The following is a 27,581-nucleotide window of genomic DNA, read 5'->3' as shown; positions in this document are numbered from 1 at the left end:
TAATTCACATTCCCAAATGTACCAAAGACTAGTAGTATGCAAAATGGCATCATATCAGATTTAGAAATAACCTTGCTAAATCCTTTTCATGCATTAACAATTATAGAAATTTGGGGGGCTGGAAACAGTCTTCAAATGTTTTTGACTGTGAAAATAAATTCGTATTACAATAATACCACAAATATTTTAATGAAAGTAATTTTTCTATATGCCAGTTCATTATTGCTTTTTGTGTTCTTTCCACAGAGGTTATGTCTTTGATTATGATTACTACAGGGATGATTTCTACAATCGGTATGTGTGATTTTATTTCTACAGATCCTACACAGTTTTCACTATTTATTTTTAATGCTGTCACATAATTTACTTAGAGAGAGTTTTGGTTTTAATTTTACACAATATTCATTATCTTTATTGCATTTTGGGGAAAAAACTCTCTAGGAATAGACTCAATTTAAGATGAGATTTACAGAAAACCTTGAAGATTCATCCCCTCACTCCCCAGGTCCTCCCATTTCTTCACGTTAAGCAGTTCTGTTGGTGTCCTGACTGTCTGAAAGCTCTTTTTTGAGCTTTTCCTTTACTGAAAAATTAAAGGATGCAAAAGGAAAAGTCTGTGGTTTCTTATCCCTGCAGAGTTCTTCCCCAGTATGATTTCACTGGGATACATTGCAGATGTGGAAGTTCTTTAAGTATGAGGGTTTGAGAAAGTGTTTATCTTGATGTTTATATTTGTGAAATGTCTCCTGAGAAATGTGTTCTTTCAGGCCTCTCTCTAGAAAGCTGAAGAGATCTTCCATCATGTAATCATTTGCATATACTATTCTGCGGCAACTGCAGAGGTATAGATTCAGATAGGGTATGCAGAACAGAGGAGGGCCATTTTTTTTATAGCACCTTGCAGGAAGAACAGACCAACAGTGAGTGGGGTGGGCTTAATGCCACCTTTGTGCCCTCCAAATTCTTTCTTGATCAAAATTCTTTCTTGATCCCATCCCTTGGTGTGAGTCAGAGCAGCACCAAGTGTTACTCCAAGTACTACCTACCATAGCTGCCTATTGGACACTCTGGGGCCCACAACATCCAGAGCACAGTGCTCTTTTACCATACCTCTTCCCTCCTATTTATAAGCCTGCCTCCAGCACACACCTACACTAGGGGCAGCAGAGGAGAGTAGTGTGGGGCTGCTCTGCCAGCACTACGCCAGCAGGTGAACCCCTTTATTCAGGGCAAAGGGACCATAGCAGGGACAGAACGGGGCCTGAAATTTTAGGGAGAAAACAAATGAAGTGGTAATGTGTCCTGTAAATCTCTATTTTGAAGCATTTTAGAAACAAAGAAATTTTCATCCAATAGGCCACCTATGCAGGTTCCTTTGTGGCCATTTGTTTTGCATCCCTTACTCAATGACCCTAACACCTCAGGCAGCACTGAAGATGGTAGACACCTGGAACTGTGAGCCAGCACCTCATCATACTCCCACTTTATCAGACCCTGGTAATAATAGAGTGACCTCATCCTAAGAGAGGTTCATTTGTGGTGTTTTCACCTTCACCTTCTCTGAATTTCTTCATCGGAGTTGCTATGATGGTACAAGCATTTCACAAAGTACTTTTTTGTGACTGCCCATAAATATAAAGGGAAGGGTAAACCCCTTTAAAATCCCTCCTGGCCAGAGGAAAAATCCTCTCACCTGTAAAGAGTTAAGAAGCTAAAGGTAACCTCGCTGGCACCTGACCAAAATGACCAATGGGGAGACAAGATACTTTCAAAAGCTGGGAAGAGGGAGAGAAACAAAGGGTCTGTGTCGGTCTATATGCTGCTTTTGCCGGGGATAGACCAGGAATGGAGTCTTAGAACTTTAGTAAGTAATCTAGCTAGGTATATGTTAGATTATGATTTCTTTAAATGGCTGAGAAAAGAATTGTGCTGAATAGAATGACTATTTCTGTCTGTGTGTCTTTTTTGTAACTTAAGGTTTTGCCTAGAGGGATTCTCTGTTTTGAATCTAATTACCCTGTAAGGTATCTACCATCCTGATTTTACAGAGGTGATTCCTTTACTTCTATTTACTTCTATTTCTATTAAAAGTCTTCTTGTAAGAAAACTGAATGCTTTTTCATTGTTCTCAGATCCAAGGGTTTGGGTCTGTGGTCACCTATGCAAAGTGGTGAGGATTTTTACCAAACCTTTCCCAGAAAGTGGGGTGCAAGGGTTGGGAGGATTTTGGGGGGAAAGATGTGTCCAAACTACGTTTCCCAATAAACCCAGTTAGAGTTTGGTGGTGGCAGTGGATATTCCAAGGACAAAGGATAAAATTAATTTGTACCTTGGGGAAGTTTTAACGTAAGCTGGTAAAAGTAAGCTTAGGAGGGTTTCATGCAGGTCCCCACATCTGTACCCTAGAGTTCAGAGTGGGGGAGGAACCTTGACAGTGACTGATTGTCCCCAAGCATGAAAGCTATGTGAGTTCTGCAACCCTACAGTCTACCTTAGGATTCAGTAATGTAGGTGTAATACATGGGTAACAAGAATGATTAGAGGTAAGAAATAAATTACATATGAAGACAGATTGAAAAGATTGAGAGTGTGTAATTTAGAGAAAAGATGATCAAGAGGGGAGGTGATAGAGGTATACAAAATAGTGAGTAATAGAGAGAGAAAGCATGGTGTAGAATTGGGCACTCCTATTTACTATTTCTCTTAATACAAGAGCTAGAAGACATTCTATGTTCTTGCTTAGTTAGCTTCCTAACACAACCAGGCTATTAATCACTAAAGTGCTCTCCTCTGGGCTATTCCAACCCTGTCTTTGCCTTGCAGGTTAACAGGTGTACTCAAGTCCTTTTGATTCAGGTGGTATCCAGTCCCTGACAATGGTTACTCACAGAAATCCCAGATCTTTTCCCCCCAGAGGAGCAGTGTACTCCAATTTAAACTTAAACCCCAATCCTGTATAACAATCACCACTTTTAATAAAGGTTTCAGAGTAGCAGCCTTATTAGTCTGTATCCGCAAAAAGAAAACGAGGACTTGTGGCACCTTAGAGACTAACCAATTTATTTGAGCATCCGATGAAGTGAGCTGTAGCTCACGAAAGCTTATGCTCAAATTAATTTGTTAGTCTCTAAGGTGCCACAAGTCCTCCTTTTTCTTTTCACTTTTAATAAAAAGGCTTATTTAAGAAAGAATGGAGAGTTAACTAGAAATAAGAGAGAGTGGTGGAAACAAATGGTTATGATACAAAACAAAATCATAAAAAGCAAAGCTGGGTCTACTCTTATTAAGAGTTACCTTTCTTATCTAATAATAGGTTTTCCACTCCAAATTTCAGTCTGTTACAGAACTGGCCAGCTTCACAGGAGCCAGGATCCAATTTTTCATGAGAACATCTCTGCTCCCCAAGATGTCTCCTCAGTGACAGGATACAGGGTTTCCCCACCCTATGTGAAACCAAAAGAATCTTTTATCTTTATTCATAGACAGGGTGATTGTCTGTTGTAATGTTCCTTTTTTTACCTTCAGGGGGTTTCAGTTGTTTGTGGTTGTCTCTGATGGTTTTCCATTCCTAGTCTTGGGATGGAGCAAGGCTAGACAACTGAGCCTTACATTACACTACCAGCTAACCAGGGCAGAGCAACAACTCCCTCCTGCTTGAATGGGCCATCACCTAGGCATATGATCTGGTGACTAACTTTTACTCCAAGTCCATAAAGCATATTTGCAATATAATTACATTCTTCCTTAAATATTACCCATACATACATCTCACAATGATTATGAATCTTGACATCCCGTTTGCTTTTTTGACTGCCGCTGCACACTGCGTGGACATCTTCAGAGAACTATCCAAAATGACTCAAAGATCTCTTTCCTGATTAGTTGTAGCTAAATTAGCCCCCATCATATTGTATGTATAGTTGGGGTTATTTTTTCCAATGTGCATTACTTTACGTTTATCCTCATTAAATTTCATTTGCCATTTTGTTGCCCAATCACTTAGTTTTTTGAGATCTTTATGAAGTTCTTCACAGCCTGCTTTGGTCTTAACTATCTTGAGCAGTTTAGTATTGTCTGCAAACTTTGCCACCTCACTGTTTACCCCTTTCTCCAGATCATTTATGAATAAGTTGAATAGGATTGGTCCTAGGACTGATCATTGGGGAACACCACTAGTTACCCTTCTCCATTCTGAAAATTTACCATCTATTCCTACCCTTCGTTCCTTGTCTTTTAACCAGTTCTCAATCCATAAAACGATCTTCCCTCTTATCCCATGACAACTTAATTTATGTAAGAGCCTTTGTTGTAGGACCTTGTCAAAGGCTTTCTGGAAATCTAAGTACACTACGTCCCTGGATCCCTCTTGTCCACATGTTTGTTGACCCCTTCAAAGAATTCTAATAGATTAGTAAGACATGATTTCCCTTTATAGAAACCATGTTGACTTTTGCCCAGCAATTTATGTTGTTCTATGTGTCTGACAATTTTATTCTTTACTAGTGTTTCAACTAATTTTCTCGGTACTAATGTTAGACTTACCAGTCTGTAATTGCCGGAATCACCTCTAGAACCCTTTTTAAAAATTGGCGTTACATTAGCTATCTTCCCGTCATTGGGTACAGGATGGTCCACTACAGGATATCTTACACCTCCGTTGAAACTTTGTGTACTGGTCACCGCCTCTCAGGAGAGTGACGCACTGGTTGGATCCAATATGGCAAATCATATGATTTATAATTGGGGCCCTACCAATTTCACAGCGGTGAAAAACGTGTCACAGGCCATGAAATAAGCCCTTCCCCATGAAATCTGATCTCTCTCTTGCTGCTGGGAGTGCCCGAGCCAGGGGGCTGCTGGCTGCAAGTCCTGGCTGGGCTTGGGGGGGGGGGAGAGGACTTGTCCTCCCCCTGCACGGCTGCTCTCACTTTCACGGGGAGATCAGACCCATCTCGGAGAGCCTCCCCCTGCTGCAGGAAGCTCCAGCCCCAGAGGTTCCTGCAGCTGGAGGAGGTTTGTGGAAGTGGGTCCGATATCCCCCTGCTGCTGGGAGCATCCCAACCAGGGGGTTTCTAGCTGCCAGTCCCTGCTGGGCTGAGGAGAGACCGGACTTATCCTTCCCTTGCATAGCAGTTCTAGGGGAGTGCAACGTGGGGAGATCAGACCCACTTCTGGGTATCTTTTGGGTTGGGACCCCCACAGTTATAACACCATGAAATTTCAGATGTAAACAGCTTAGCTGAAAACATGAAATTGCCCAATCTTAAAACCCTCTGGTCGTGAAACTGATCAAAATGGATCGTTAATTTGGTAGGGCCATATTGATAATAAAGCATACCATATGTACACTAAAAACAGTGTTAACTTTTCAGTGATGAACTGAATACACAGTTAGTTAACTGTGTTGAGAATTGAATATTCACCTTAAGTTGAAGGACTTTGTAATGCATGTGGCACAGGGTTGTAATAAGAGAATATGACACAGCAGGATTAAATGACTGTGGAATTAAGGCACAGATAAGTAAAGGCACTCTGGTCTAGTGGATTAGGCATGTATCAGGCAGAATATACATTAGGAGACCTGAGTTCTAATTCTGGGTCTGGTTCTGATTTGATATTTGACCCTGAGCAAGTCCTTACTCTTTCTGTGTGTCTCTTTCCACATATTTACCTAACTCAGTCACAGGAGATGTGTCATGGTTGCTCTGAAAATGAAGCACTATATAAATATTATTATTATTTATTATTATTAGCTATTACTAAAGTTTGAAGGGACTATATAACAGCACTGCACACAGAGAGTAAATGTCTTTTCCTGCTATTTCTGCACAGAGGACTGGAAACTGAGTTTTCATTAGCAGATTTTCCTCCTCAATGTTCCATCGGATTTGGTGTTCACCTCCCGGAGGAACAGGAAGGAAGTTCAGCACACAGAACCTACATATATGCTGAGATCCACCAGAGACCAGGACTGTTTGTAACTTTGTCTCCATTCTACCTCCTGACCACTCCCTTTATCTCCCTCTGAGCCCTTGGCAGCCTGGCTCCCCTAGCAGCAGCAGCTAGCCCCCAAACCCTGCCTAGGGGGCATTACAGCATTCAGGAAACCTCAGACTTTCCATGGTTTGGTGTCCACCATCTTTTGCTGCCCCTTCCCATCCCTCATCACCACCCCTTGCTGCCCCTTCACAACCACAGAAACCAATCACCATAGAGCTGCAAGGGGACTTGCAAGAAGGGGTAAGTTAATATCAATGAGATGGTGAAATCCCCCTGCCCAGATCCTCCAGTTTTTTATCCCCTCCCTAGCTCACGGCTTTTACGTTCTAAATGTGTTTCCTAGGCTTTCTGTCAGCTCTTTATCTCTCTCCCCTTGTCCCCTAACTTGTGCACAGATTAGTGAACTGGTATTGATCCACTGTGTTTAGGATTCAAGGAATTTAATTGGGGAACACTTCATTGTGGGGACTTAGGGAGTATTTTCATTTACTTGATGGGAATTTTTTGGATTCATAGTTGCCATAATGCAGAGGGCCCACACTAGGGTCATCCATTAAAGTAGTCCCAGGAGTTCTGGTGGTTTCAAAGTGTTCCATCTTTTATTTAAAAGTATATATGTCACTCTGTCTTGGACAGGTTCCACTCTTTTAATGCCTTCCTCTGACAGACGCACACGTCTCTCAGTGAAATGTCCCTTACGCAATTGCACGGGTGGTGAAATCCATCATTTGGCAGCATGACACTGTTGCACTATTTTCTTTAATGTTTGGTCTCAGGACTGTTCATCCCCTTTAATGTGTGTGCAGTCTGGAGCTGGAAAACTAAAATCCAAACCATGCATGTAATAAAGGAGCCAAAATGTCATCACGACAAAGTGTGTAGCAGTTATTTGTGCTCAATGAAATGTAGTGGATCTGCAGAGAGCAGGAGATGGATTTTCCATGATGCAAATAACAGCGCTCCATAAAGCATCCCTCATTTAATTACACAAAATCTGAGAGCTATGCACACTGGGCTGTGACTGAAATCAAAATATGGCACTTAATGTGCAGAGGTCCTTGAAATCTAATTTGACTGTGATATGAAGTGATTGATTTGAAAGAGAAATTTCCTTTAAAATAACATGAAAATTTAATTGACAGGATCACCAGGACATGAAACCACATCTCAGGATTTGTAAAACTATTTTTTTTTCTCAGATTGTTTGATTACCATGGTCGTGTCCCACCACCACCTCGTGCAGTGATACCATTGAAGCGCCCTCGTGTGACCATGACAGCAACTCGTAGAGGGAAAGGGGTTTTCTCCATGAAAGGGGGATCGCGATCAACATCTAGTGGGGCATCTTCTTCAGGATCCAAATGTAAGTTGCTTATATCAGTTAGGTTTCAGAGTAACAGAGCTCATGCTCAAATAAATTGGTTAGTCTCTAAGGTGCCACAAGTACTCCTTTTCTTTTTATATCAGTTAGCTTATCTTGGAACTGGCTTTAATAAGGGGAAACTCTTTAACTGTTATCCTGATGGTTACTCTGGTGAAGGTCGTTGCCATCTTCCATTGCAACCCTTTGTTTTAGTCCCTTTATTACTTTGTCTTGGAAAATTGGTTTGGCTTTGAGAATTGCCAGACTTACTCTGAAAGCAAAGAAAAACATTTCTGCAAAGTTTGGAGGAAATCTATTTAATGGCATTTCAGTTACAGATCATTTAAAAATTACCCTGATCGGTAATGTTGACTCTTGTCTAATGTTCATCTTCCTCTATGTCAAAAGTGGCTTGCTCAAACTTTCAATGCCATGAGATCTCCTTGGCATCTCATAGAATCATAGAAATGTAGTGGCTGGAAAAGACCTCAAGAGGTCACCCCACACTGAGGCAGGATTAAATATGCCTAGAACATCCCTGAGAAGTGTTTGTCTAGCCTGTTCTTAAAAACCTCCATTGACAGGAAGCTCATGCACCTGCTATACGTGAAAGAAATAGGCTGTAATTAAGCAACATTATGAAGTATTTTGTTGTTGACAGTTTGAGGCCCAATCCGTCTCCCATGGATTTCAGTGGGAATTATGGGCCCAGTCCTGTTCTCATTGATATCATTAGGATTTTGTTTGCTGTTGACTTCGGGGGAGGGCAGAAGAAGGAGAAGTGCAGGCAAAAGTGTCTTGTTGTTGTTCAAGAGGGTGCACAAAGCAGGGCTGGGCATTCAGAGAATAATCAAAGTAGTTTGTTAGTTGCACTCAGATCAGGGACTTAACTAAGAAAAATAGACTTGACCCACTTCCCTCATCATCACCTCCCAAAACATGCCCTGGGAAATTCACTTACCTCCCCATGTCTCTTCAGCATCCATTTATCTCTTCCCTACCACTCCTGTGGAGTGATAAAGCCCCCTGGAACTTCACTGGAAGAAGAGGAAAAGGGGGATGGGAGTCAGACACTAGACAGCATGGAGGGGCCTAGAGAAAGATCCTCTTAACAGATCTGGACATCACTTAACAACAGCGCACCTAGCGGGGAAAAAACATGAATTCAGCAACAGTACACATGACTGGAAAGTAAAATAAGAAAATGATTACAAACATGACATAATAATGAGATAACATAGTGAGTTTTCCCTGCTTGAACTGCCCCATCCCAATGTGTTTGCCAAAATACATCCCCAGATGCTAGACACAGAGGCTTACAAATAAATACCTGACTTACCACCATGATGTCCTTGTGTGTGAAAGCATTGACAGGACAGGACAGGGCAGGGCACACTCACTATCTCTCACAGAACAGGTGTAGTTCCTTGTACAGGACAGAACCATTGGAGACAGGTAATGGGAGAAACCAATAATGTTAACAGGAAAAATATGTTCTACAGATTCTGGGCCTTGTGTAATAAAACCAGAGAGCAGTGCTGAGCAATGATGGGGAACAACAACAAGCCACAGGCATTGCCCCAGCCTGAGATGGGCATGCAGAGTAATTGGAGTGATTGTGCAAGGACAGCATGAGGTGGTGGATAGGAAGAGCAGACTTTCTCAATTTCTGTCTCCAAACTGTTCATCATTGATTGCTCAAATACCATGACCGATCCATGTCACCCACTGTGAGACTGCCCTCCTTCTGCTCCTTCCTTGCATCCTACTCCCCACTCCCACTACAATGTCCAGAACAGTTCCTGTATAGAACCTCGTGTATCAGGCATTGTGAGGGGGGTGAGGCTAGTGGCATCTCCTAGTCATTAAGTTGTTGGGCCTCCACTTTCCCCCACTCAGATCCAGAAGGAGGTGGGAGGCAGACAGGTTGAAAGTCTGTGGGTAAAGGTGAATAGGGTAAAAAAAATAGGGGTGATATTATAATATGGATCTACTATAAACCACCAAACCAGGAACAGGATGTAGATGAGGCATTTCTAGAACAAACAAAAGAAATATCCAAACACAAGATCTGATTCTACTGGGGGACTTTAACTACCGAGATATCTGTCAGAAACACAAAAATGTCCAGTAAGTTTTTGGAATGTACTGGGGACATCAGTTTCTTCCAGAAAGTTGAAGAAGTCACCAGATGGACAGCCATTTTAGATTTGACTCTGAACAACAGGGAGGAATTGGTAGTGAATCTGAAGGTAGAAGGCAATTTGGGTTAAAGTGATCTTGAAATGATATATTTCATTATTCTAAAGAAAAGGAGGAGTGAGCAGAATAGTCACAATGAACTATAAAAAAACAGACTTTCACAATTTTAGAGAACTGGTAAGTAAGGTCCCATGGAAGAAAATCTATGGGGAAAAGGAGTTCAGGAGCATTAGCAGTTTCTCAAGGACAATATTAAAGGCACAACTGCAAAGTATCCTAAGGCGAAAGAAACATAGGAAGAACAGTAAGACACCAATATGACTCCATCAGGTTTAATTACCTGAAAATCAAAAAGGAATCCTACAAGAAGTGGGAATATGGACAAATGGCTAAGGAGGAGTATAGAAGAATAGCTTCTAGCTTCATGTAGGGACAAAACCAGAGAGGCTAAGGCACAAAATGAGATACACCTAGCAAGGGACATAAAAGGCAATAAGAAGAGATTCTTTAAATACATCAGAAGCAAGAGAAAGATGAAGAAACATGTAGGTCCTCCACTTAGTGGGGAAGGAGAGCTAATAACTAATGATACCAAGAAAGCTGAGGTGTGTGATGCCCATTTTGTTTCAGTCTTCACTTAAAAGTTTAATGGTGACCAGATACTCAACCTAGTTAATATTAAAAACAAGGGGGAAAGAATGCAAGCCAAAGTAGGGAAAGAACAGGTTAAAGAACTTAGATAAGTTAGATGTATTCAAGTTGGCAAGGCCTGATAAAATTCATGTTAGGGTACTTAAGGAAGATGCTGAAGCAATCTTGGAACCATTAACAATTATCTTTAAAAACTCATGGAGGTCAGGGGAGGTCCCAGAAGAATGGAGAAGGAAAAAGATAGTACTGATATTTTAAAAGGGGGAACATAGAGGACAAGGGGAATTATAGACCAGTCAGCCTAACTTTGATACCTGGAAAGATACTGGAACAAATTATTAAACAATCAATTTGTAAGCACCTGGAGGATAATAAGGTTATAAGGAACAGCCAACATGGATTTGTGAAGAACAAATCATGCCAAACCAAACTCGTTTCCTTCTTTGACAGGATTACTGGCCTAGAGGATGTGGGGAAGCAGTGGATGTGATTCATCTTGATTTTAGTAAGGCTTTTGACACAGTCCCACATGACACTCTCATAAGCAAACTGTGGTCTGTTATGAAATTACTATAAGGTGGGTGCACAGCTGGTTGAAAGACCATACTGAAAAGGTAGTTATCAATGGTTCGCTGTCAAACTGGGAGAATATATCTAGTGGGGTCCCACAGAGGAGAGTTCTGGGTGTGGTACTATTCAATATTTTCATTAATGATTTGGATAATGGAGTGGGGAGGATGCTTGTAAAATTTCCAGATGACCCCAATCCGGGAGAAATTGCAACACTTTAGAAAACAGGATAAGAATTCGAAAAAACCTTGACAAATTGGAGAATTGGTCTGACGTCAACAAAATGAAATTCAGTAACAACAAATGCAAAGTATTTCACTTAAGAAGGGAAAAATCACATGCACAACTACAAAATAGGGAATAAATGGCTAGGTGATAGTACTGCTGGAAAGGGTTTGGAGGTTATCATGGATCACAAATTGAATTTGAGTCAACAAGTGATGCAGCTGCAAAAAAGGCTAATATCATTCTGGGGTATATTAACAGGAGTGTTGTATGTAAGACGTGGGAGGAAATTGTCCCACTCTACTCGGCACTGGTGAGGCCTCTGCTGGTGTACTGTGTTTAGTTCTGAATGAAAACTGGAGAAAAAGATGTGGACAAACTGGAGTGAGTCCTGAGGAGAGCAACAAAAATGAAAAAAAAAGGTTTAGAAAACCTGATCTGTGAGGAAAGTAAAAAAACTGGGAATGTTTAATCTTGAGAAAAGAAGACTGAGGGGGGATCTGATAAGTCTTCAAATATGCAAAAAGAAAAGGAGTACTTGTGGCACCTTAGAGACTAACCAATTTATTTGAGCATAAGCTTTTGTGAGCTACAGCTCACTTCATCGGATGCATACTGTGGAAAGTGTAGAAGATCTTTTTATATACACACAAAGCATGAAAAAATACCTCCTCCCACCCCACACTCCTGCTGGTAATAGCTTATCTAAAGTGATCACTCTCCTTACAATGTGTACGATAATCAAGTTGGGCCATTTCCAGCACAAATCCAGGGTTTAACAAGAATGTCTGGGGGGGGGGTAGGAAAAAACAAGGGGAAATAGGTTACCTTGCATAATGACTTAGCCACTCCCAGTCTCTATTCAAGCCTAAATTAATTCTATCCAATTTGCAAATGAATTCCAATTCAACAGTTTCTCGCTGGAGTCTGGATTTGAAGTTTTTTTGTTGTAATATAGCAACTTTCATGTCTGTAATCGCGTGACCAGAGAGATTAAAGTGTTCTCCGACTGGTTTATGTATGTTATAATTCTTGACATCTGATTTGTGTCCATTTATTCTTTTACGTAGAGACTGTCCACTTTGACCAATGTACATGGCAGAGGGGCATTGCTGGCACATGATGGCATATATCACATTGGTGGATGTGCAGGTGAACGAGCCTCTGATAGTGTGCCTGATGTTATTAGGCCCTGTGATGGTGTCCCCTGAATAGATATGTGGGCACAGTTGGCAACGGGCTTTGTTGCAAGGATAGGTTCCTGGGTTAGTGGTTCTGTTGTGTGGTATGTGGTTGCTGGTGAGTATTTGCTTCAGGTTGGAGGGCTGTCTGTAGGCAAGGACTGGCCTGTCTCCCAAGATTTGTGAAAGTGTTGGGTCATCCTTCACTCAACCCAACCAAAGGATATTCTGTAAGGAATCAAAATGCAGATAGAGCAGATCTCCTCTAGTATTGCCCTCATTTTTCATTGCTATAGTGTACATTATGAGAAGTTAGTATAGGGGCATGCAATTTCTTACTTGTCTGCACTGATAGTCTAATATGAATTGGCTTCTTGGATTTTCTTTGCCTCAGAAGGATAAATTATTTTAGTTGAGGGTTTTTTTCTACACCACAACATTGCCATATTCCCTATTCCAAGAAATTCCATTCCAGGAAATAGTGCATTGTGGCAAAAATCAAGATTTTAATAGCTCCCACTATAGATCAGGGCACCTAAACTTTGTCCAATTATGGGCCACATTGGCAACTTGCTATGAGCCCGAGGTCCATGCCACGTGTATAAAATGAAGCAAATTGCAGCACCCCTATATTTTTAATACGGAGGTGCAGCTCAAGGACTCTAGATCCCAGCATGCTGTGCTCTAATGTAGTGCCAATCTTTAAAAAAGGGAAGAAGAAGGATCCAGGGAACTACAGGCCAGTCAGCCTCACCTCAGTCCCTGGAAAAATCATGGAGCAGGTCCTCAAAGAATCAATCCTGAAGCACTTGCATGAGAGGAAAGTGATCAGGAACAGCCAGCATGGATTCACCAAGGGAAGGTCATGCCTGACTAATCTAATTGCCTTTTATGATGAGATTACTGGTTCTGTGGATGAAGGGAAAGCAGTGGATGTATTGTATCTTGACTTTAGCAAAGCTTTTGACACGGTCTCCCACAGTATTCTTGTCAGCAAGTTAAGGAAGTATGGGCTGGATGAATGCACTATAAGGTGGGTAGAAAGCTGGCTAAATTGTCGGGCTCAACGGGTAGTGATCAATGGCTCCATGTCTAGTTGGCAGCCGGTATCAAGTGGAGTGCCCCAAGGGTCGGTCCTGGGGCCGGTTTTGTTCAATATCTTCATAAATGATCTGGAGGATGGTGTGGATTGCACTCTCAGCAAATTTGCGGATGATACTAAACTGGGAGGAGTGGTAGATACGCTGGAGGGGAGGGATAGGATACAGAAGGACCTAGACAAATTGGAGGATTGGGCCAAAAGAAATCTGATGAGGTTCAATAAGGATAAGTGCAGGGTCCTGCACTTAGGACGGAAGAATCCAATGCACCGCTACAGACTAGGGACCGAATGGCTAGGCAGCAGTTCTGCGGAAAAGGACCTAGGGGTGACAGTGGATGAGAAGCTGGATATGAGTCAACAGTGTGCCCTTGTTGCCAACAAGGCCAATGGCATTTTGGGATGTATAAGTAGGGGCATAGCGAGCAGATCGAGGGACGTGATCGTTCCCCTCTATTCGACATTGGTGAGGCCTCATCTGGAGTACTGTGTCCAGTTTTGGGCCCCACACTACAAGAAGGATGTGGATAAATTGGAGAGAGTCCAGCGAAGGGCAACAAAAATGATTAGGGGTCTGGAACACATGACTTATGAGAAGAGGCTGAGGGAGCTGGGATTGTTTAGTCTGCAGAAGAGAAGAATGAGGGGGGATTTGATAGCTGCTTTCAACTACCTGAAAGGGGGTTCCAAAGAGGATGGCTCTAGACTGTTCTCAATGGTAGCAGATGACAGAACGAGGAGTAATGGTCTCAAGTTGCAGTGGGGGAGGTTTAGATTGGATATTAGGAAAAGCTTTTTCACTAAGAGGGTGGTGAAACACTGGAATGCGTTACCTAGGGAGGTGGTAGAATCTCCTTCCTTAGAGGTTTTTAAGGTCAGGCTTGACAAAGCCCTGGCTGGGATGATTTAACTGGGAATTGGTCCTGCTTCGAGCAGGGGGTTGGACTAGATGACCTTCAGGGGTCCCTTCCAACCCTGATATTCTATGATTCTATGATTCTATCTTGATTCAAGTGGCCTTCAGAGGTCTATACTTGTGTATTAGGCCATGATCCAACTCCCACAAAAGTCAGTAAAAGGTCTCCTAGTGATTTTAATGAGCTTTGGATTGGGCTCTTAATCTTGAAGAGACCAGTAGGCTGCTTTATTAAAAGTACTAAGGCCACATTTTTGCAACCCTGCATTAGATTTTCAAACTCTCTCACAGTTGCATATGAATTACAGTTGCAAAATCTTTCACATGCTTGAATAAATTACAGAAAAATATTCTTTTTGTGTGCAGCACACATGAAAATAAACAGGGGAAATCAAAAGTTTTTAAAAAAGAGACAGGTCTACAGTATATAGACTTTGACACTTGATTTCCCCTTAGAATTACTTCCCTTTTTTTACAGGTCCAACCAGCACATCCATAAAGGTGGAGACATTATTTTGTTGACTTGGACAGAAATGTAATCAGCTTATTGTAAGGTGTTTATCAGGAAAATATCCAGGCAGTTCCCTCAGGGGCTTCAAGTTTGAAAGCAGAGAATGTGTTTTTCTGTTGCTTCTTTTCCACTGTACAGAAAAATTGTGTTGATTGACATGTAGGATAAAGCAATGAATTGCTTTATTGCTATTAGTTCTTGTCATTTAATCCACACTTCTTGAATTAATTAGTTATTATTTCTAATTGTAATACATATTTATTTTATTATTATTTAAGTGGCAAGTCTCTTTACCAGTGAGCAACATCATTTTTTTGCTTGATTTTTTTTTTTTAATTCAAAGTCAAGTCAGGGCTAAGGTGCAGAATCAATTATGTCAAAATCATGTTGGCTGTTCTTGTGAGGGTTCATCAGGTACTAGCAGAAATCTCATGAAATCAGCTGCCCTAATTGACTTTTACCATATTGGGCAGAAATCTCACCAGAAAAACAATTCCTGCAAGATTTCATCCATACTAGAACTGGAACCAAAAAATAGGCTCTTTCAGGGGCTGGGCTTACCGGTAGTATAATCTAGCAGTTAAGCCACTGGGCTTCTACTTTCCCTTGACTCCAGTGCCTCTTGTCAGCAACCACTCCAACACTGTGATGGCTTGCATCTTGGTAGGCAGTGACTCAGCCTTCCAGCCAGGTCACCAATTCAGAATGTCCTCTTCCAGGGTAACAGAGATCAAAAAAACATTTAGAGTCCCACATCCTCCCAACAATGAGAGCCTTAAGTTCATCTCCTGATCCCTGTATGTAGCTTGTCCTCGCCTCAGGGCTTTCAGGGTCTCAACCATCTCCTTACTCCTGAGGGGGCATTGTGGAAGGGTGGTTAATGTACCGTCAGTGGGTGGTAGAGGAGCCTATGCTCTCCCAATCAAGGCCCTGTGAGAGGCAACAGTATCAAGCACCCTGGAAAGGCTCAAGGCTGCTTCCCTGGGACACTTCCTACCACTTCCCTCCCAACAAAGTCTCAAAGGCCAACATAAGAAAGCAAAAGAAAATGACTGAGCCTTCAGCTGGTACCCTCTTCCTGACAGTGAAGGCTTCTGCAGTTCTCCTGTGCAGGTACTGTCAGGATAGGCCTGTCCTCCTTCTCTGCCTGTCCCCTTCTGACCTGTCTGGCTCCTTTTGAAGCTCCTCCTCCAGCTAGAGCAGGCTCTTCAGGTGCCGGGGTTTGGAGTCACCTTCACCCAGAACTGCTCCTTAACCCTTTCAGTTCCAATGTGTGGCTTATACACCGCATCACACAGGTCCATACCAATAACTGTCGGCATGGCTTTACATCAAGGCTTCAAAGAACCCCTCTCTGGAATTCAGAGGTTTGGATTAGGTCTGGTTTGGGGCTGGTTCTGAATACAGTGAACCCTATAGAGAATCTTATTGTGGACTCATGGAATGCAGTAGTAACATTATAAATAAATGAAGTAATTGTCATAAACACAAATTCCTATACTCCCCACAAGGGGCAGCCTTGCCCATTAGTCACTGTACGTGCAAAAATAATGGAAACAGCCATTATAACTGCAGTGAATTCTTCTCTAGCAAGTATTAGAAGTCTGAGCTCCCAGATTGGTCTTCCAACACAAAATAAGCTTGGTGAATTTGCATCCTTTTCTGAATATATTTGACCTAAATTTAATTGACCATATTTTTCTCTTTTCTTTTTCTAGCCTTTTGATTTAAAATTGTTCCATATTAGCAAGAAGGTGCTCATAAAATGGACCACATAACTGGTAGTGTTACATGTATGTTAACAGTATGAAGAAGCAGATGGAAATTGTTCTATTGGCTAAATGGCAAACTTTTTTTTCTGATGGAAAAATAGATTCAGAAGCTTTTCAAGTATGGTATTTCTTTTTTCTAAAATGCCAAACAGGCAGAAAATACTAAACCGATTTCTCTCTACTGCATTTATGAATGGATAGTAGGTATTTAAGAAGAGACCTCTTATATCAAGCTATACCTTTAAATGGGTGAATTCATTTGGACTATATAGTTTACGTTTGGCTTCATCAGCTAACCCATTTTTGCACTGAAGTCTAAAGTACTGTAATTAGATAAAATGTTTTATACTAACCTGGAGGGGGGTTATATAAAAATATGACATATTTCTATACAAAGAAATCTGAATCATAGTTTGGAGGCGAATCAATTTGTAGTTATGGTAGGCAATGTTTTCCAAATATTGGGCAATTCAACAATATCACTTCCATTTCTAAATATGTAATTGACATCCACCTTAATCCTCTGTTTTGAGCCGAGTGCAGGCTGTCACTTATACCTCCACATTTTTATGAGGAAAAATAAATACCGGCAAAGAACTTTTCCTCATTGCAGAGGAAAGGAATTGTTTTAATAGTGTTTTGCACAAGCACAAACTAATATAAAAACCAAATAAGCTATTCCATTATTTTTTATCCTCGTATTTGAAAGCAGATCAATATGTTTGAAAATATGTAATTGTAACTGCAGTATCTTATGTCTGTAAAAAACTTTTTTGCTTGGATGAGTCCTTATTAGAAAAAAATCAGAAAGATGGGACTTTTATTCGAGAGTTTAAAAAAAGTAGGAGCTAGCCGTCTATGTCCGCTGTAACACACAAATCTTAATTGTAATGCTTTAATGCGTTACATTTTCTTCTATATATGAACACTAGGCCTGTTCTTCTCTCACACCAGTTTTTATAACACTGTAATTCCATCAGCTTCTAGGGAATTATTCCAGGTAGACACTAGTGAAATGTAACTGAGAGCAGAATTTAATCACCAGGGTCAGAGAATCAAAGGCCTGCACAAATCCCTGCAAATCAGAAGTCCATGCAAATCAAACACCTGTCTCCCTTTTCCCCTACACACACACCCACGAGTGGTTGTATGGCAAAGGTTGCTTTTGTTGCGCATTTGAAAAATGTGGCCTTTGTCTTTTTCTATTATCTTGTCCTTTTTTGTTTAATATTGACCTGAAATGAGTGCTGTGGTAATGGAACATTTAGATTCAGCTCCATTGCCTCAGGTAAAGTTTGAGAAAATGGGTTTGGCACCAGGGAGTCCTGTAAGGCTGAGGGGAAGGAGTTCTCCCACTGCAGGCAACAAGTAGCAGTAGGGCTCATCCATGGCTGCTATTGCAACTTCAGAGTTTTACTGCTAGATTCACAGAGTTGTCCGGGCCCGCCTCCCACCACATTCTTCCTCCCAAACCTGGCAGTACACAGGGAGCCCCTGTGGAGCTGAGTTCTGTGGCATGGGTTGAGTGGTGGCACAACGTGCATGCCCTGTCATCCTGCACCAACCTCCCCACTGCACAATGGGGACAGATTAGGTGCGTCTTTTTTAGGTTGGAACTACATATCAAGGGTTTCTTCTGATGTCTATTCCGACTTTTTCATTCTTAGGTTTGTCAAGCCTGCCACTTCCCAATGAGGAAGCACTTCAAAACTGCTGCTTGGCCATGTTAGGTCCATCTCCAGCTGGCTGCGGCAGACACACAGCATTCCCTGTTGGGAAAATTCACACCGTATCAGCTTGGAATACCTACTGCTTCTTCAATCCACTATTAATAGAAACATACCCCTTCTCCCTCAAGGGAAGCAATAGCATTTGCTCATACAAGTTGTCAGAACCTTAACATTTTGTTACAACATTTGGGTATTGGGTAAACCCATGACCCTTTTTGCGGGGGGGGGAATGTTTTAAGCCCTGTGAAAAATGCTGCAGAGTAATAGGAAGGACCACTTTTGGGGTAACTGCTGTATTTTCAGCTGGCTGAATAGCATGGCCTGAAAACCCCTAGATTAAAACAAGGCCACAGAGGCTGCTGAAGCCTCTATAATAATAGTAATATGCTATATTCTATCCTTGTTATCGGGATTTAACTGAACAAAGCTCAGAAGGCTCAGAAGTTTAGATCAGATAAGTACCCAGTACCCAGACCCACAATAAGCTTTCCAGTGGTCCAGAATCTATCTGTGGCAGGGTCAGACAGATGCACATCATATTCCCTCCAGTCCCATGGAGTTAAGGGTGGAAGGGTAATACAGCCCAATTATAACAATATTACAACTAGAACTGCTCTGAACTACCACCCCCTCACTCTTTGGGATAAGGACCCCCTTTTGCCTTCAGAAGCCTTAACAATATGACTCCTTTGGAGCTATGTGGCAAAGGTGGGGATAGGTCACCAGAGATCTAATGGTGGCATGGAAGAATGAGACCTTTGTAGAGATCCCATATAATTTCTTCCGACAGGAGGCAGACAACTGAACCCATAGTTTGGAGCTTCTCCTCAGTCTACGAAACTGGGCTAGAAATTCCATGGGAATAGATTTGTTTATGAGGACTCCAATACTTCCTGTTTCTGATGAAGCCAGAATACCTCCATGAACAGTCCTTCCTGTTAGATCAGTACTTCTTCTTACAAGCCCAGCTGGAAGCAGGGCATGCAAGGGTGCACATAAATGAAAAATAAATTACTGCAAACACTTTGGAACGTCACTTGAGTCTTAATTTATTAGAATTGACTTGCCAGTCCCTAGACATGATCACAAAAATAGTATTCTTATATTTTATCTGCAGTGGGGAAAAGTACAAGAAGTTACTATGAATTGAAAGTTTTAACAAGCAATAATACTCAACACCACCTTTTGCGATAAAGCCGTTGACTGGGACAAAACATTATGTCCTTGGCTGCTCCAGCATTTGTTACTATTTAGTCTTGTTGAAAAATACCTACTGCAGTGGAGGGACTCTTTATTATTATTTATTATTAGAAAATTGCACTGCAAAATACCATTACTAAATTGTAAATTGCCTGTCATGTTTGAATCATTCCCTGCATTTGAATCTACATCACATCATAGGTTTATTGTCACTGAATATGACTTGCATTTGCCAAGACTGAATCTGATCTAGCCTTAACTGTTTTGTCGCAAACATTTATTACTGAGTTACACCCCCTACATGATCTGCCGTCACTCAAGATTTAGTACCATGCATTCTACTAGGATTCCACATTTGTAACTGACAAAATTGGTTTTAAACACTCATTCACCAAAAGAACTGAAAGAAATCAGAGTGTAGTGATATTAGGAAGCATACTTTGAGCTATGTTTACCAGGGAATGGGACAGAATATATTCAGATGCGTCTTTGGGGTGAAATTGTTGTATCTTTCATGTTTTCTGCCTTTTTTGTTTTCCTTCCTCAGTAAAATCAGATGAGTTGCAAACAATCAAGAAGGAATTAACCCAAATCAAAACAAAAATTGACTCCTTGCTAGGGAGACTGGAGAAGATTGAAAAACAGCAGAAGGCTGAAGCAGGTAGGTGAAAATGATTTTTAGCCACAGACAGCTCATTAAGAGATTAATTAAACCAGGGCATAGTTATCACTCAAACTGACAAAACACAGAGAAAATAAAAGCTTTACAGACATTTTGCTACATAATGTAGAGTCAGAATGAAGGTAAATTAAACCACAATTTGGACTGATGGAATAAGATTTTAATATCTTTCACCAAAATAATTTCAAGAATGTGTTCTGTAGTACAGTAGCGCAAAAAAAAACGGTTTTCCAACTAGCTCTTCAGGAACCAAAGATGCATTATAGAAAAGAATTTTTAGAGTGACAAATACATTCTTGAACATGTAAAAGTAATTTACCTATTGTCTATATTAGAAAATATTGCCTCAATATAGCTACACTGAGGTAGTTACGCCATGCAAATCCTCAATATAGACCTGCTGCACCAGTGTAAAGCAGGGAATGTTCTAGTTCTGAATCAGCTTACCCCCAGTTTGAGACAAGCCTTTAGATTTACAAAAGATTGCAGTTTAATGATCTATGTATTACACTGTTAGTGCAGTAATGAAATGTCATTAGAAAGTTAGTCATATTTTCATGATGCTGCACTGAAAATTAGCCACATAATTCCTATCAACGCCAATGGTACTTTCTTAGCTAATTCCTTACACGTCACACCAACCAGCTGTGTATTGTGTGTACATCACAGTCTTTATTAATTAGAAGCTAGTTATAATCAATCACAAACAACCCTACATATAGGGTTAGTTCCTTAGCTGGTGTAGATCCATAATTTGGCCCATAAAAATCAGGTTCTTTTTCAAATCTCTTTTTCAAATCTATGACAGATAGTAAATATAGAGCTTGATATATCTTTATAGGAGAAGTGTGCACAACATGTATTAATTATGGTTTACATTAAAATTTAAAGTATGCAGTGGTGCTGTAGCCATGTTGGTCCCAGGATAGTAGAGCGACAAGGTGGGTGAGGTAATATCTTTTATTGGACCTACTTCTTTGGGTGAGAGAGACAAGCTTTCAAAGCTCTTCTTCAGTTCTGGGAATGTACTCAGAGTGTCATGGTGTTAAATACAAAGTAGAAAAGATTATTTAGCATAAGTAAATAACACATATTTCCAGGAAACATTCAAGTGAAATGGCTGGTTAACCCCTCTTCAGTCATATAGGAATAAGGGGATGGGAGGAAGTTTGGAGAGGGGGGTCTTAAGTGGGTTATATACTGTTTTAATGAGCCATAAATCCAGTGTCTCTATTCAGTCCAGGATTTTTAGTATCTAGCAAAGTTATGAATTTATGCTCCCAGGGTCGTCTTTTGAAGGTGTTGCACGGGTTTCCTTTGAGAATGAGGACTGAGAGGTCAGATATAGAGTCATCATTTTGTCAGAGGTGATATGGTTTTTGTCTTTTTTATCATTTTTCTCTGTGACTTCATTCAAGAGCATAGTGATTGTCTCATTTCACCTACATACTTATAATTGGGGCATTTAATGCCCTGGATGAGGTACCTCACATGTGTAGAAATCATGGATCTTTATCTTGAAAGGTGTGTCATGGGGATGTTGATCATTGTAACAGTGGAGATATGTCTACAGGTTTTGCATCTGTTGTTCTGGCAGTGTCTGGTGCCGCTTTGAGTTGGTATGTCCTGGTTTGTGGGGAGCTTGCTTCTGATGATGAGCTTGGAGAGGTTGAGGGATTAGTTGAAGGCCAGAAGAGGGGGTTCAGGAAAGATTTCTTTCAGGATGTTGTCTCCATCTAGTATGGATTGTAATTGTTGGATGATACCGTGCATGGAGTCAACAACCACCACACATCCATGAAACTCTCTCTAGAACATTCCCCATCCCCATCCCACACTCCATGACTGGAGAGGTGTTAACATACGACTTCACCTTGAATGGTACCTTGAAATATAAGTTAACTACTTATGCTAAACAATCTCTTCCACCTTGTATTTAGCTGTGACATTCTGAGTTCATTTTCCAGACCTGATAAAGAGCTCTGTGTAAGCGCAAAAGCTTGTCTGTCTCTCACCAACAGAAATTGATCCAATAAAAGATATTAACTCACCCACTTTGTCTCATTAAAATTTTAAGCAAATTAGATAAAAGTTGGTGATATATTCAGAGAATATGTAGTTGTACAGCACCCAAATGAATCACTGGTCTATGGAAATGAGTTGAGATGGCATATCCCCACTTCAGGGAGCTTTTATATAAAACCCATTACTATGCAAAACAAGCCACATGTCACTGGACTTTGAGAACCAATTTGCACTTTTGCTAAAAGGATTGTAATGTGGTCATTTAAATATAAATCAGCTGAAAGAGAAAATGTTGATTCATATTGAATCATACTATTATATCTCCCAAAGTACTGCAATGAATACCCTTCATAGAGCTCTCTTGATAAGAGGGTAGGAAATGGATACAGTGATCCAGATTTTCCATTAAATTCAGTGGAATTATTCTGGATTTACATGGATATAACTAATACTACAATCTGGCCCAATAATTTTTAAATGTTTTAAAACACTAAGGTGCAGAGCCTGTCCCCTTGCTCTCCATTCCTTCCACCAGGAAGGTGGGAGGGGAGAAAGATTCTTGGAGTCTACACAAGGGATCTGCAGAATGGTTCCATTGTTGTTCTGTGGTCTGATGAGAGAATTCCTTTCCTTCATAGAATCATAGAAGATTAGGACTGGAAGAGACCTCAGGAGGTCATCTAGTTCAACCCCCCGCTCAAAGCGGGACCAATACCAACTAAATCATCCCAGCCAGGGCTTTGTCAAACCAGGCCTTAAAAACCTCTAAGGATGGAGACTCTACCACTTCCCTAGGTAACCCATTCCAGTGCTTCATCATCCTCGTAGTGAAACAGTGTTTCCTAATATCCAGCCTAGACCTTCCCCACTGCAACTTGAGAACATTGCTCCTTGTTCTGTCATCTGCCACCACTGAGAACAGCTGAGCTCCATCCTCTTTGGAACCCCCCCTTCAGATAGTTGAAGGCTTCTATCTAATCCCTCCTCACTCTCTTCTGCAGACTAAACAAGCCGAGTTCCCTCAGCCTCTACTCGTAAGTCATGTGCCTCAGCCCCCTGATCATTTTTGTTGCCCTCCGCTGGACTCTCTCCAGTTTGTCCACATCCTTTCTGTAGTGGGGGACCCAAAATTGGACAGAATACTCCAGATGTGGCCTCACCAGTGCCAAATAGAGGGGAATAATCACTTCCCTCGATGGCAGTGCTCCTACCAACACAGCCCAATAAGCTGTTAGCCTTCTTGGCAGCAAGGGCACACTGCTGACTCATATCCAGCTTCTCATCCACTGTAATCTCCAGGTCCTTTTCTGCAGAACTGCTGTGTAGTCAGTCGGTCCCCAGCCTGTAGCGGTGCATGGGATTCTTCCATCCTAAGTGCAGGACTCTGCACTTGTCCTTGTTGAACTTCACCAGATTTCTTTTGGCCCAATTCTCTAATGTGTCTAGGTCACTCTGGACCCTATCTCTCCCCTCCAGCATATCTACCACTCCCCCGAGCTTAGTGTCATCTGCAAACTTGCCGAGGGTGCAATCCATCCCATCATGCAGATCATTAATAAAGATATTGAACAAAACCGGCCCCAGGACCGACCCCTGGGGCACTCCGCTTGATACCAGCTTCCAACTAGACATCGAGCCATTGATCACTACCCATTGAGCCTGACAATCTAGCCAGCTTTCTATCCACTTTATAGTCCATTCATCCAGTCCATAGTTTTTTAACTTGCTGACAAGAATACTGTGGGAGACCGTATCAAAAGCATTGCTACTGTCCAGATATATCACGTCCACTGCTTTCCCCATATCCACAGAGCCAGTTATCTCCTCATAGAAGGCAATCAGGTTGGTCAGGCATGACTTTGCCTTGGTGAATCCATGCTGATTGTTCCTGATCACCTTCCTCTCCTCCAAGCACTTCAAAAAGTGTGTATCCAGTGCAGAACTGTCCAGTACAAAGATGGTGTCTCTTGGCTCCATGCTGGGATGAGGATTGGGGCATAACTTTGTTATTAAGAAAAGAGAGAGCGCGTGTACATTTGGTTGCAATTTTTTAATTTTAATTTTTTTTTCATGAACTTACATTGCCATTCAGAAGGATATTCTAAGGACTTGAAGTTATTCCTTTTGAGGAATGATACACGTTAGAATCTGAATTCAGTGTTTTTACTGAACTTATTCACTGACTAACCAGGGGATAAATTCACCTTGCAAATTTCGCTAGTGTTCTTTTCTTTATTGTTACCAATATCCTGAAATTTTTAATATTTGAAAACAGAAAAGAGAAATTGAGGGTAAAAGATTGCCTTGTGGTTTTATATCCCAATGGTTGTGCACAGTTTACATTCCCTTTTGCATAAGTTCTTTAGATTCACTTTAAATACAAATAGTATAAGAGAGAAGGAGGTGTTTTTACTTTAGTCTTTCAACCAAGAATCGATGTCACGCTTGTCAATCTCAGCTATGGGCTCAGGTTGGAAACTCAAACTCTACAAGTGATAAATGTTGTGTTTTAATACTGTGGATTGCTGCAAATTGTGTCTCTAATAACTAATACTTATTTGGAAGCTTCTATAAAACTGGATCTATTTGGTAGAGCAAATAACTCTGAAAGCTCAATAGCTAGAGTTTATAGAGAGGAAAACTGAATGTTTAGTGTGTCTCATTTGTTGGTGGAAATTAGGAGAAGGAAGCCACAACAGAGCAGTGGCTGACTGCTCTGATTCAGTAAGATGGCAGCAGGAGAGTATTTTTTTCTGTCTATACAAAGACCAAGATTTTCAACAATGAGTGCCTAAAGTTAGGGTCTGAGGTGTGGATTTTCAAAATATCCTAAAAGTTTTAAGTATCCAATATAATGGGAGTTGGACACTTAAATCCTTAGGCATCTTTGAAAATCCTATCCCTAAGTTCTTACTTAGACACTTTAAAAAGTGGCCTGATTTTCAAAAGTGCTAAGCTCCCAACAACTCTCATCAAAATATATCACAAACATAATGCTAGCACCCATTTTTGAAAGTCTTGACCAAAGTGTGGTTTTCCTGTCTCTTTTATTATGTATATTCTGTCATTCAACTCCTTATTTTATAATGTCCTGTCCTTCTTTTACATACATATCCAATAGATTTTGTTAGGTTTAAGAATACTTTTATCATATTTCCCTCACCTTTATATTTGCTGTTTATAATTTTAAGACACTAAATTAAGTAAGCAGGGAAAAAGTTCAATATGACTTTCATAAAGGCAGTGAGACAAAATGCAGTGCTGCATATAAAAAGGATTAAAATTTCCACTGCTTCTTATCTGCTGTTTGTCTTTACGATTTCCATTATTCATTCTGAGCAGGAGCTCACATTGCCTGTTCATGCTGTTTAATATCTTATGCATAAAGTTTGTCTTCTGAAATTTCCAGCCTTTCAAGACATTCTCTTCCTTAGCACAGATCTTGAAATGAGGAAGAGCAGAAGCAATGCTTAAGCAAATTAAAAAGGTTTTAGGTTGTTACCATTTGTTGGTAGCACTACAAGTGTGTACCAAAAGACTGTTGAATCAAATGCCATAGCAGAAATTTGGCTGATACTATAGCTTATCCTCACATCACTAGTTATAACTATGAAGCTGTTATACTGATAAACATGGAATATTTTATAAAGCTCCAGGGCTGGTTTTTGCACTAACAATCTGTACAACCACATTGATTTCAAAGAGGGATACCTATGATGTTCCTTAATTCTTTGAGTTCAAGATTCTTTCTGTAAAGATGTTAGGTTTAAGGAAACAAAGCCTTATTTATTCTGAAGCTTTAGCAAGCACAATTTGAGAGGGAGAGGGGTCAAAGGCTAACAAGACTGAAGAGATTAAAACAAATGTGTATATACAGAGGGAGAATCTAGTGCTGTCTTTGCTTAAGATTATGTGATACATAACAGTGTCAGGTGTTTTGAGTACTAGGTATGGCATGTAATAATTTAAAGTAGAAACCATAATGTGTTCATAAAGCTGAAAGATATATAACTTCACAGCCAATTTCAGATTCATTCACTGTGTAACAAGATATGAGATGAGCTTTCTGGTAATATAAAACAGTCAGTTTAGAAAAGAAAGAAATGTTTCTTTTCTTTTGTAAGTTCCATCCCTGATAGGTATTGTCACTTTCAGACTGAAATAACATTGCTAACCCAGCTACAGGCAAATAGTCCCTAACCTGCTGTCCTTTTGAGTGCATAAAGGTTTCCATCATGAGCTCCTAAAGTGAATAGGAGTGAGTCTTTGGTCCCTCCAAGCCCCCTGCTCTGCTGCTCCTCCAACTACTCTATAAGACAATCTGTCAGTCCTCTCCCATCCCTCCTGTGGACTTCTGCTGCCTGAGTGAAATTCTTCAAGGTATGGAGGACAAATGCAAGGCCATCTGCATCACTTAAGTCCCACACTGGAGTTGAGCAGGGTGGATCATGGAGGGGAGCTTCCATGAGCTCTGCGTGCCTTGAAAATGGTCTTTATGTTGACCCCGCTTTGGCAGGAATGGAAAGCAGCAATGCATCTGAGCCAAGGGTAGGGGCCATAAATGGATCCAGTTGTCCCAGCACACTGTGCAAACAGAGAATGAGGAGATGCTGCAACTGCTACTCCAGCCCTTAGTAATGGGACCAGTTTGACTAGTAGGATTTATTAACTGTATACTTATTGAGAAATAATCACACAATGATTATGCAAATCCCTGCACACTTATTGGCCATTATCATCTGTCAGCCAGTGAGAGCACAGGAATTTAACTGCACAACGATTATGCAAACTGGGTTCCCACAACACAGCAGAGTCCAGAGAATTGCATGACTGGGGCAAAACTGTATTTTTGCACCACTAACTGTACTCGGTCCCTTCACTTTGATTGGCTGAATGCGCCGGTGTTGCAGATTATTTACTCAGTAACTTTAGGAGTAAGGGAATTTGATAATATTTATCTGGTGGATATTAACATACCATATTTCATAAACCTAGCTCCATCTGGAGAATGGAAGTATGAAGTCTGCCTGAGAGCACTGTTCATTCCAAGCAACAGAAAAGGTTATTGAATTTCTACAGGGTATGCTTTCCTTACAGAAGCTCAAAAGAAGCAAATGGAAGATAATGCTGAGTTGATCCAAGAGGAATGCATATCAGAGAATGCAGATAACTCTACAGAAGAGCCTATTGAAGTAGGGCCAGATGCAGATGGGGATGGAGAAGAGATGACTGATGGAATAGAGGAGGATTTTGATGAGGATTGCAGCAATGAGCTGGTAAGAAATTAACATGCCATGGCTATGTATACAGTTATTATGAATAACCATGGAAGTCCAATAATAATTTTTTTAGGATCAGGATTAACAAAAATGTTAATAATGACACTTTGCTGCCTCCACCTCCGAGGGACTCCCCAGGCTTCCCCGAGTCCCTGGGAGCCTGGGAAGACCCTCA

The 27,581-nt window shown here is 40.9% G+C and overlaps 1 protein-coding gene across 13 annotated transcripts in view; it reads left to right on the top strand.

Annotated features, from left to right (window-relative positions):
* RALYL (RALY RNA binding protein like) overlaps positions 1-27,581 on the top strand; it is a 625,744-nt gene that overhangs the window by 559,627 nt on the left and 38,536 nt on the right. For 8 of the 13 annotated variants that reach the window (XM_084621334.1, XM_084621333.1, XM_084621330.1 and 5 more), the window contains 4 exons: positions 247-294; positions 7,200-7,363; positions 19,968-20,081; positions 27,207-27,403. In XM_084621334.1, coding sequence (XP_084477460.1) covers positions 247-294; positions 7,200-7,363; positions 19,968-20,081; positions 27,207-27,403 — 523 coding nt within the window. The remainder of the gene's footprint in view (positions 1-246; positions 295-7,199; positions 7,364-19,967; positions 20,082-27,206; positions 27,404-27,581) is intronic. The other 5 variants (XM_084621329.1, XM_084621327.1, XM_084621326.1 and 2 more) reach the window with 2 other exon arrangements.

This window comes from Lepidochelys olivacea (assembly GCF_965140295.1).
Source record: "Lepidochelys olivacea isolate rLepOli2 genome assembly, chromosome: 2".
Classification (NCBI taxonomy): domain Eukaryota; kingdom Metazoa; phylum Chordata; order Testudines; family Cheloniidae; genus Lepidochelys; species Lepidochelys olivacea.
The sequence above is the reverse complement of the archived record's forward strand: the minus strand, read 5'-3'. Positions and strand labels throughout refer to the sequence as shown.